This window comes from Melospiza georgiana, chromosome Z, assembly GCF_028018845.1.
Source record: "Melospiza georgiana isolate bMelGeo1 chromosome Z, bMelGeo1.pri, whole genome shotgun sequence".
NCBI classification, from domain to species: domain Eukaryota; kingdom Metazoa; phylum Chordata; class Aves; order Passeriformes; family Passerellidae; genus Melospiza; species Melospiza georgiana.
This window is the reverse complement of record NC_080465.1, coordinates 57,841,183-57,853,497: the sequence shown is the minus strand read 5'-3', so window position 1 is coordinate 57,853,497 and position 12,315 is coordinate 57,841,183. Positions and strand designations below refer to the sequence as shown.

Genomic DNA, 12,315 nt, shown 5'->3' with positions numbered 1-12,315 from the left:
TATAAATATAATAATGAGATAAAATTAGGGTAGAAAGGCTTTTCCTCTGAAAAACATAAAAGTTGTTTGGCATTTGAAAAGTAATAGGAAAAACCTTGCTAAAATATTAAAATATCCTTGATGTTAAACAAAATCTCCACATTATTGTGATCTTCATTTTATTAAAGTTCTAGTTGTGGTAAAAATATTAATATTAAAATAAAAATATTAATATTAATATTAATATTAAAAACTGATTAAAATGTGTATTTCTGTGACCTCTGTTCTTTATGTAGGTGAGACAAAGTGTTCATCTCTGTTTCTCTGTATTACAAAACTTATGATTTCAAAATAAACCAAAAAGCTTCCACAAACCACAGAAAAAACTTATCTGAAACTGCTTCAGAGAAAATTTGGAAAATAAAAAAATCTTGAGATAAAAAAAAAAACTTGAAAAAAAAAATCTTGAAGTAAAATGCTTAGGTTAAATCAGGGAAAGTCAATGTCAAAATGTCAATTGGCTTAAAGTGTCATTTCAAATAGTCTATGTGCCACACTTCGATTTCATTCCATGTAAGCTGATGTAAATCTGGCTATAGTACGTGATAGATAGGATTGGTGAAATCTTGGAATGTATTTGGAAGAACTAAGATTGGTGTTAGTTCATTTGAGTCAGAAAGTAAAACTAGTAACAAGTGCAATCTTGATTACCTGTTTCTTAAATTACACTTAAATTACTTCAGTTACAATGTATAAATTTCAGCCAATTTTCACTTTTGCTTTGTATTTTGATTTAGTGGCTTTGTGTATGTTAGAAAAGCTGACCATTGTGTACAGCTCAAATTTGCTTCATGAATTAGTACTTAGCTATTAAATGTGGTCAGCTATTTCCTTCTGACAACTACATAAGCATGTTTAATTGCTAAATATATAAACTGGTACTTAGAACTTATTATCCATCAAAAAAGTATTCAAAATTATTACTGAATGTGTATTATAAAGTAATACTAACATCCATTAATTTTTTTTTTTTTAAATAGACCAGTACAAAAAGGATGTCAAAGCAGATTTGCAAAAGGACTGGTACTGATATTCTCATATAGTCTAGTCTAAAATGATCCTACCTACCTGTTTTCAAATTATTGATTTGAAGCATTTAAAGTTTTTAAAGTATTTCTAAGTATTTAATTTTCAAATATACTAAAACTTTAGAAATGGAACAATATAATGATTTAAATGTAGTGTTATATTATAAACACTGTCCAGTATTTTTAATTGGTGGAATAAATTGAATTTTGTTTGTATAAATTTGAGAGGACTAATTTTTTGTATGTTATCTGGAAAAAGTCATAGAGAAACTGTGCCATTGTAAAAGCAGACAGGAGTTTTTTGTGTATTGACACTGAAATTCTGTATGTGCTCTCAGAATGAGAGGGTAATACAGGAAAAAAATGTTGTTTGAAGACAAAGAAACAAGGTGAAGGATTCAGATAGTTTTTGGACAAAATACAAGCCAATTTTCTCTAACAGCAAGAGATGTAACTTAAATGCAATGAGGAGAGGAAACACAGCAGTGGGGGTATCTTTCATGTACCATAATGAAATGCTGTGAATAATCTGAATGAAGAGTCTGAACAAATTGCATCATGAATGCCAGCATCTGCCCTTCTGCATAGTTTTTTTATATGACACATTTGAGCTTGACAGAAACATCTGCTTTTATTTATAGGATTTTTTTTTTACTGTTTATGGGTTAATAGGTGGAATTACTGCTTGTTTCAGATGGTGTACTATTAGCATGTGGGCATGAGCCAGGTACACAGAGACTAAATATTCCATAGGGTATTGTCTCCAATTATCAACTTAAATTTATTGCTTTACATTCTTATTTGTGTCAGTGCTATTCTTTTACACTGCGAGAGAAAAAATACCTTGAGAAAATGTTTTGTTTGCTCAAACATGGGAAATAAGAGATTACTGAACATTTGCATTCAGAATACACACAAAAATAGAATATTGAGCATGCTGTTAGTGCAATAAAATATCATCCCCATTATTATTTTTATTTAATTCTTGGTGCAAGTGCAGGAAAAATATACAAATTTTTGAGTAGAAATAACACACTGCTGTTTACTCAGTTTTTTTCTTGAAATAAGGGAAGCAGCAGAGGACTGCTTCTTTTTACTGTTGGAGAAGAGCATATGTTTTAATGGGTTGTTACGCAGGGAGAGAGAAAGGAGCTCAGTGTAAGGAAAGAGGACAAAATACATGAGGATTTGATGATGATGAAAACCATGAGAAGCATGGTGAAATACATGAGGACATCTCCTTGTAGAAGAAAAAGTGTGATTAAATATATAAGAACACACACACCCCCCAGCCCCACCCAATAATCCGTGAGTGAAATATGGCAATAAATGGAGATCGTAAAGGGCAATGAAAATTTTAGAGATAGGCAATAAACAAAAAGTTGGGGAGAGGGAGAGTTGAAATTTGCAGTGTGAGTTCCTTTCTCTTTGCACAGTTTGGTTAATTATTGTTACCTTTCAGCAAAATTAACAAATCCTAGAAGCAATATTTCTTCCTTTAGGCTATTGAATCATTGAGTGCTTCTGTAAGTGTACATACAAATGAGCAAGAGATCCATCCCCAAATGAGATTGTAAAACATTATGGCCTAGAATATAAACTTGTCATATTAACTTGCTGGCTGATATTTAAGTAGAGTTTAAAGAAAAGCAGTGAGTGAGTTCAAAGAAAATTTCATTTTGTGCAGGTAGGGTTTTTTTTCCTCCTCTGTTTTCCTTGAAGACTAATCTGTCGTCTAATTCTAGCTATAAAATGCAATAGAAATATTAGTACTAATAGTGATAAAATGAATTGAAATCAATATTGAAGTAGATATATATTCTGCATTGGTACTCTTTTTTCTAGTCTTTCAGCCATGTTTTATTCTATAGCCAGTTAGGGTCAATATTATATCACAGAGGAAATATGTTGAAATCAGAAGACTTGTTCATAAAAATAATGTGATTTTAATAACACTCAAGACAAAAATAATTGCTGCTTACTTCATCAGAAAAACCACCTTGATATGATAAAAAGTAAAGGTAAGGTAAATTGAAGGACAATCAACAAAGAAAAGTCCATGGAATTTCCACTCTTTCTTTCTGAAGTAATAAACAATACTTCAATCAAATTTTAAAGGGAGGGAAAATTTATGATAGAGTTATAGACAATACCATTGTTATCTATGTCTAAAATTGTCTGTTTTCCTTCCATAAACTCTTGCTCTGTCATAAAGGCTCATAAGATGTTTTGTTTTGGGATTTGATCCTGATTGTCTGAATGGTGCCTCAGCCTGAACCCAGTTTGTACATAAGCATATTTTACAATCTGGTGGCTTCATTTTTAAGATATAAATAAATTGCATTTCTGGTTGTTTTTTTTTAAACTTTCTTTCATGAAGGCCATGAAGTAGATTAGTCACCCTGTACAGTCCTTTTATCCTTAGGAGCATTCCCTCTCAAGTAGGAATCTGCTCCTGTTAAAGAGTTTGCTACTCTGAACATAACAGAGATCTAGGTTTTCTTTCAAGTCAAGCTCAGAATATTTGAATAAATAAATAAATAAATAAATAAATACTTACTTGAAATAAATGTTCAAGTAAATAACATTGTCTAACATTTTGAAAGCTTTTCTCTTTCTTTTAGAAATTTGTGAAAGAAAATGTCATAATGTCATTTAACAGTGGTGAACAGTTTTCACCTGGGATGTTTTTTAACTGTTGATGAAATTGAAAGATATGACTATCTTCTTGGCCAATCAGTATCTCTGCTTTTAAACAGCTCATTGTGCTGATAAACACATAACCTTGGAGTACAGCTTTTGCCTCTAAAAACTCTGTGCAATTTTTGTTCAAGCTGTAGTTATTTCTTACATAGTGCTTCCTATCTCTGACTCTGTAACAGAGCACAGTCTCTCTTGTGATCAGCCTGTTGGTTATAGCACTTGTTTCAAATCTCAGGTGTGAAATTCTCCTGAATTTCATCCATGATGATTCTCTCTCTGTTGATACCTGAGACCACAGGGGTCTGTCAGGTTCTTAAATATGTTCTCCAGTTTTCTGTCAAGATCCTGACCAAGCATCCTTACAAAGAACTAAACTGGTTCTTTGAAGTATAACATAGGCAACTGGAAGCTAACAAAGATATTTTTAACAACTAAAAATATGTGCAAGTCCTAAAGAATTGCAAATATTTGGAAACAAGAATTCCTGTGTAGATTCCCATTCTTGGATCTGCTCATTTCCACTCTCAGAGTCTGAGACCATTCCTAGTGTTTTTTGGACTAGGTGAGGCATTGTGGTCTAAGTATCTTCTGAGAAGAACCTTAAATGTACAGATGGCCCCCAGCCTGGGATGTTATCAGGACAGAGCAATAGCAGAGGTTAATTCAGAATGGTATTGCTTTGCTTGCATCTGTTTGACTGTGCTTCACTGAGACAGAGATCTCTGTGCCATTGCCTAGGTGCACTTCAGGAGTCTGAGAAACATCCACATACCTGTTCTACTCACAGTGTGTGCTGTGTTACATTTTTCAGAGCTTTACCACTCTGGCTGTGAGAATTTCTATGAGCTTTTGAATTGCATACAGCTTAAATGAGGGCTTGCCTTCCTACCCAAAGGTAGGAATAAATAAGTCTGAAGTGGTCAGTGACAAAATACAAAGTTTTAGTCAGTGTTTTGTTAAACAATGTAGGCATGTTAAAATTAATGTGTGAAATAATAGATTAAAACTCATTAGCTTCCACTTATAGCTAGTAGCTTCCATTTGCAGCCAATTCCATGTAGTGAAAACAATTCCTTACAATCTTTGTGTCTTACAATAGAGTTCATAAGGACAATACACCCAAGTGTGTACTCTGCACTACAGGGTACGTGTTAGGAAAAAAGGCTCATAATTGTTAATTGATTTGGGATGCAATTGATGAATTCTCTGAAAACAGTTTATCCAATTCAAGTGCTTTGTATGAGTCAATGTGTTATGGTTTTGTCTGAGAAGTTTCTGTCTGGATAGACAAATGATTAATTTTTAGTTGTTAATAGCATGTCAGAATGTGTGAGAAAGAGTTGGTCAGTACGGCTTACGAAAAACTGCAAGCTAGATGAAAAATATTGCATGCTTTATAGATGATTCCTTAAACTTCTGCTTTTGATATATTGATTTTTCAGGTAAAAAGAAAAGAAAGCGACCAACATGCTTTTGTGCAAGTGTAAGAGCTGTCAGAGCATTGATCTTGTTGGTTAATAGAAATAAATAATTTAGATACATAAACCAGAAATTATTGTTGTTTGTGATACTTTTCATGTACAAGGAAATTCTTAAAGTGTACTATTATAGTAACATTTTTCTTCAATATTTTTCCCAAGTTCTTTGATGTAATCTCAACCACTGAGAAACCATTGGCTGAGCAAGACTGGTATCATGGTGCAATTCCAAGAATAGAAGCCCAGGAGCTATTAAAGCAGCAAGGAGACTTCTTGGTGCGAGAGAGCCACGGGAAACCTGGTGAATATGTCCTTTCTGTGTTTTCAGATGGACAACGGAGACACTTTATCATACAATATGCTGATGTACGTCTCTGACATAGTACTGAATATTCAATTTAGGATCTACATAGTTCGTTATAGCAAATGGATTTAGCCTTTATGTGCAAATATGAAAGCTGTTAGAAATATTTCCATCTGTGCTGTAATCAGGAGTAAAGGTCATTCTGGGAAATAAAGGAAAAGTAGGAAGCATCAGGTTATTCAGTATCTTTTGTCTTATACTGAAAAGCCAAGATATTTCTGTAAATGTTTTGAAATCTGGAAATTGTTACTGTTTATTTATGCATTTACATTTGGTTATTGATTGGTTGGTTACCCACTTTCATAGTTGGTGCAAATTTAGCTACTTCTAGTTCAGACTGTAATGATCCCACTGCATCTTCCTGAAAAATTGAAATAGCCATGCAGAAGAAAATAATGTGTGTTGTTTTTTATAAACATGGGAATTGAAGTCCCTGTTGCACTTCGGGTGCCTATTTTCTTTTTGGTCTTGTGATAATTGTTTTGTTCAGTATAACACAAACACTTTTGGATATTGCACAGTGTGTATGCTTCTAAGGACCAGAATTGACGCCCCTGTTGCTCTGAGGAAAAATCGATGACTTAATGAACAATATATTAATTATTATCTACCTTTACAGAGTGTGGGTTTTTTATTGTTAATGCATTGCTTGGTTTTTTTAATGTATGTAAGTTTCTTTTTACCTTGCCGAATTTTAAACTTATTCAAAATGTTACAGTTCCCATAACATTGCTAGAAATTTTTCTTGAAGTATGAAATTGCAGTAAATCATTCTCAGTTTTGATTCAGTAGTGCTGTCTCTTCATTCTCTAGTAATAAAGTTTCCCATGTACAGAAAAATTCTCAAATTTAATTGCATAATGATTCTACACTGAGGGAATTTCATTGCTTGAATCCCCAGATGATGCAGCATGCCTGGGGTAACTCAGTATTGTGTACCTGGTTTATTTTCTTTTGAGAAGCAGTAATATTTTTTCTGAGATTCACAGAGTTTGCAATGCTTCTCTAGGATTAATGATTATGGACACTTGTCATGCTGGAAAGTGTTCATTAGTTCTCACCTAGAATTTTCCTTGTAGAAGTGAACACACAATCAGTGTTTATTTTATTTCGATTGTATGACCTTAAAGTATTTTGATATGTCAGACTGCTAAATGAGAAAATTAAAGCAGTAAAATTACCTCTACCTAGAGTCTTACAAGGTGCTTGGTGCACCCTGATCTGACCCAGCAGAAATAAAAGGACATTATATATGTGGTCTAACTGAAATAATTTTGTGCAAATCACTGTATGTGCAAGTACATCTTGAAAAGATAGATTGGACTTTCAAGTCCAAGTTTCAGCTATTACTTTGGGGCCTACCTGTAAGCTGGCTTCTTCTTTTGTGTGTCTGTGTAGGAGGGTTTCCACCAAAGCAAAAGAAAACAAAAGAAGCTATCGTTCTCTCCATAGAATCCAGCAGTTAGATTTGAAATGTAAGACTGAAACTGTTGCATGGCCTGGACAGTCCCAGCATTGTCAGGTCGAGATATTTACCTGCTTGTACATTTACTAATCTACAAGCATTATGTTCAGCTGTTCTTGGGATTAATTTGTAGTAGATTTTCTTGGCAATCATGGAAGTTAACGCTTTCTTTTTTTCTTAAAGATGCTCTGTCCACTGTATGCATTCCTATTTGGTGAATTTTCTGAGAATGAGGAAAAAGTTTATTAGCTTTAGAAGGCTGTTTAGCTTTATTAAGGTCTAGAAAATAGGTGTTGGGAGTGTTAGGCTCACGTTATGAGGTATTTATTCATGGACATTTTTGTAGGCAGGTTTAAGGAGAGTTTAGTACAAAGGATTTGCTGGTTTGTTTACATTGGTATGAACAATGTAGAATTGGGTTTCTGACTGGTCAAACCACACTCTTGGATCACTGACAGGTTCCCTTTTTTTTTTTCTGACTCAAGTACTGAAGATTAGAGCAGGACATCTGTTTTAACAGCAATCCTTCAGTTGTTTAAGTGTTCTCTCTCTGGTTTTACCATTATTTTAAAAGCTAATCTTGATACAATTATGTGTGTGATAAATTAATTCATCATTCAGCTTTAAGCATAAAAATTCATTGCTGTCATTCAAGGCTGCCATTGTTTTCATTTCTGCTTATTTGAGGCTGTGCCATTTAAAAAATTTTGTTTGTTAGTGATCTTAGTAAGGGTCACAATTGGGTATAAATACACAGAATGAAAGGACAGTGGCTCTGCTCTAAAGGTTTTACAGAAATGGCAGCAGATGGGCAGTGGCTGGATCTGGAATGAGGAAATTATAGGCAATAGTGGTAGTTGTGCTGAGGAGTCTCTTAGGACAGCAGATTTTTTGGATCTTCATCAGAAGTATGAAGGAGCTTATTTTAAAGGGATGGGAACTAGTGTTAGTGGTCAATCAAAGCTGAGTCACTAATTAACAAACAACAAAACATTCAGACTGTGGAAACGTTTTTATGATAGAGATCGGTGAATGTTAAAAACAGCTGACAAGACCCTGCTGTCTTTACCAACAGCAATGACACATTTCAGGAGGTTAATGCTTTAACCCTTAAGGAAACAATGAACTTAAAAGTCGCTCTGTAAGGAATTCAGCCCTTCAAGCTAGAAAGAAAGCATGCCAGTGGTAGAGATGTTCACTGCCCATTTGTGCAAATGAACTTGAATCACCACCTGTGCTCTGAGTTTTGAAAATTGCAGTACTTGTTCATTGTTGCATTGTTGTCAGGCTTGTGGCAGCTACTGCCTTCTGGGAAAAGCTCTCTGTCTGTAGATGCTGAGACTTAGGAAAGCAGGAGACTTTATCGTGTTTCACAATCAGCTGCAGGATCCTGCCCAACTTCTCTTTGAAGCCTGTGTATCACCTGCCTTTGTCTCTAGCTCGTTTAGACATTCCTGATAAATACTCTTTTTACAGACCAATCATGCATTCTATACTCTGTGCCAGGGATTTACTAATTTTAGGACACCCTAAATGAAGGAAGGTGAGATTAGGATAGCTATTGTGTATCTCCTGTTTGTTTTATTGCTTGTTGTATTTTATCATACAGATCTTTTAGTTTGCTTGCTGTAATTTTTAAAAATAAATAAGAAATTGATGTTGTTTTTTTTTCTGGTTTATAATATTTTTATTTCACTCTGTAATAATTTTGATTTTAACTGGCCTATCTATTTAAATTATGAGTTTAAATAGTTATTTTATCATATTGCTTTAAATGACTGATGCAGTCATTTTTCTTTTATTAATTTATCATTTTCATAACTGTCATTCCTGTTAAGTGAGTATAAATGCTACTCAATAGGTCAGAAAAGAAATCTAAAATAACTCTATAAAAGTGCACATTTTTTTTCTGTGTTGTTACTAATGAAGAAAGTTTGGTCAAGCACTTTTGCAGTTTCTAGTTCAAACTATTGCTTATAGAAAAATAAGTTTTTCCTTTTGCCTCCATACAGAATCAATATCGTTTTGAGGGAACTGGCTTTCCAACTATTCCTCAGCTTATAGAACATCATTACACAACGAAGCAAGTTATTACAAAGAAGTCGGGTGTTGTTCTGCTTAATCCTGTTGTTAAGGTAATGCATACATTCCAGAACCTTTATTTGACAGACAATAACTTTGGGGGTTTCTGTTACTATTTAAATAAGCTTCTATGGAACTTCTCAGCAGATTTTTAATTTTTATTTATTTTGTGACTCTGTTCTTGATCTCCTTCTCACCTCTGTGCAATACATTCACTTGAAACAGCTCTCCATCCTGATTCTTCCTATGAATTTTTGCTATTTTGAAAGAATGGCATTCAACTTCTTATCAAGTATCCTCATACTTTTATTTTTGGTTTCACATTTGGATTTCCCTACTAAGTAATTCAAAGTAGTAGTTCATTTTAGTTCCTTTTATAAAGTAAAAAATCTATTTTATACAACGGAGAAGGTCTCATGAAATTTTGGAAGACTTATGACAACTGCATTTTGTCCCTATTTCATATTGCAAAAATAAGTTAGATACAAGAAAAGGTACTGATATTCCAGTATCAATGAAAATGTGAAACAAAAATTTACTTTTTAATCAGGAAGCTGTTGCAGAAAGTATTTCAGGATGGAAATAAAAAGGACTAAATATTAAACTGTATCAGTGTTTTAAGAGTCTCCTTGAGTTCTTCCAGCAGTTTTACAGTTAGTGTTTATCTAGCTGGTACTTCATTCATAAGGCAACTCCACTTGTATCTTTGCATCTCAACTATGGATAAGCCTTTTGTTCTTGATATATTTGTTTTTTTCAAGACTGGTTTCAAACCTATGTTCATCAAAATTTTAGGAAGTACGACAATTTATATTTCACCATTAGTTACCTATTCCAAGATCCTAGTTTTTTCCTGCTAATAATACTAAGAAAGTCAAGTATGTTCTTTTTCTCAAAATTGCACTTTTTCTGCCCTTAACTATTCTATATAATTTTAAAATTTTAAGAGTGGGACATTGGAAATACACATTTTAGGTTAGTATCTTGCTGATTACCAAATTGAGGCTTCATTGAACATAAGTTACTGCTTACATTCATTCTAGATCACATGTGAAAGCAGAGAACATTAATTTTACTGTGTAATTATTTTTGATATAAATGGTTTAAGCTACAAATAAGGGGTAGTCAAAGTCAAAATTAATTTTTTTAAAGACTGTTTGCAAATTTCTCTCTCTCTTTAATACTGTGTTTGTTTTAAATGTGACTGTACATAATGTGAGAGCAGCCCTGTTTTAGCAAATGTAAAACAGCAGTATAGAATATTATCACATAATCTTAGTTATTGTCTGATAAACTGGAACACCTTATCTGTAAAACAGCATTCATTTTTCATTCCCTGTTGCTTACTTTGATGATACGGGGTTTCTTACTCCATCCTTTTTTGCTTCATTTTGTATTTTCTCTTCACAGAGTTAAGTTTTAATGTAACTATAGGCTTATGTAACTATAGCCGAATAATTTTTCTAGTCCCTATCTTATAGAAGAAACATATTCCCAAAAGACATTCCTGGTCATTTCACCATTACCGCTCTGGTGGCAGCAGAGAATTCCCCCCCATGAGGCAGCTCCGACCATTCTCCAGAGCCGAGAGAGCAAGATGGAGCTCGCAGCTGCCCCAGCCCTCCTTATTTCCAGCTCAGTTCTTGTCTGTGCCCTTCCGAGAGAAACCCTCACATAAGACAGTAACTAACCGCACCTTTTTGGGACAACTTCTTTTTTCTTTCAAGTACCTGGTCATTATGTCTCTTAGCAACAAAATGGGAAATAATTCTCTACGAGAAAGATAATGAAAGGAAAACCCCAAACTTCCAATAGGCCTTTTGTTTTTCCTCTATTCATGGGGAAAATGAAGTGGGTCCACTCCTCCCTGGGTTTGTTGACTTGAGTTAGTATCAACTAAGCTCAGTATTAACTAAAAATTAGTGCAAATAATAGTATTTCCTCTAGAATTGTGTTAGTTGGTAGTTGATCTGAGGTGCAGTGCACAACTACTTCAGTTACTCAGGTTTCCCAAAAATTATGCAAGTAATCGGCATCTATTTGTAAAATCCACAGGCTGCATCTGTTTTTTCATATGACTGACCTTGTCCTGGTGTGCATCAGTCTTAATATTCAAGAGTCCTTTGGGTTAGTAAGCCTTTCTACTTCCATTCTGATATGTTATGTAAAGTAATGGAAAGGGTGACTGTTAGTACTAAGAAAAGTATTGGGTGACAGGAAAGTGAATGTATAGATTTTTTTAAATATACATGTTGCAATTGCATGTAGGCTTTCATGAATTTATGAAATAGGATGTCAGTTTCTACAGCTGCTAATACTTGGTGTAAAGTAAAACCAATGTATAGTATACTTAGTGCTTCCTGACCAGCAGTTTGAGCCAAACAAGGCAGTGTTGAAAAGGGTGTTAGCGACATGATTTGAATTTTTTAAGAGCAACTGTTCTCAAAAATGTTTAAATTGTTTTGGTTTGAGCTATAATTTTATGGTGGTTTTACTTCTCCCATATGATAAAAACTATTTGCAGTATTCTGAAAGATGTACTTCAGAGTTAAGCAAAAGATTGTTGTGAACTTTCCTTTTTAATTTGCATGGAACTCTTTCATATGGGAAAGTGGAGACATTTCAGGTCGTTTTCAGAAGTAGCATATGCACTCTGACACCTAGTGTTGGGGGTAATTTATGCATCATGTGCTATTACCAAGATGTCTTTTATCATTTCCTTAAAGTTCATTTGGCATCTGCAAAGACTGTTTTTGCATTATAGCTGCAGAGCAGTCATTGTCATTTCATGTAATCTTTAATCTTCTTATGCAAATTGCTGTCCCTGTAATAACTTATTTAGAAATTGAAAGTTAAATACGACAAACTTCACAGAAAAAAAAAAAGTTATTCTTTTTCGTTTGCGTTTGCTTTCCTTCCTTCCCACAGTCATTCATTCTCCTTTACAATATTAGGAAAATTAGTGTTCACCTTCTGTGATGTTGCCCTTGAAAGGAACAGGCTTAATTGTGTCACAAAAGGCCTGTCCCATGTCCCATTTCATGCAGACTGAATTGCCTGCTTGGAATTTTAATGATTCTGTAATAATAGAATTTAAATTAGAAAAACTGATGGCATTTAAAAGATATTTGTTAGTAACTTCTTTAATGGAAAAGT

General features: G+C 33.8%; 1 protein-coding gene across 4 annotated transcripts in view; it reads left to right on the top strand.

Moving 5' to 3' along the window:
* FER (FER tyrosine kinase) overlaps nucleotides 1-12,315 on the top strand; it is a 158,547-nt gene that overhangs the window by 78,170 nt on the left and 68,062 nt on the right. For all 4 annotated transcript variants that reach the window (XM_058043459.1, XM_058043461.1, XM_058043460.1 and 1 more), the window contains 2 exons: nucleotides 5,411-5,614; nucleotides 9,090-9,212. In XM_058043459.1, coding sequence (XP_057899442.1) covers nucleotides 5,411-5,614; nucleotides 9,090-9,212 — 327 coding nt within the window. The remainder of the gene's footprint in view (nucleotides 1-5,410; nucleotides 5,615-9,089; nucleotides 9,213-12,315) is intronic.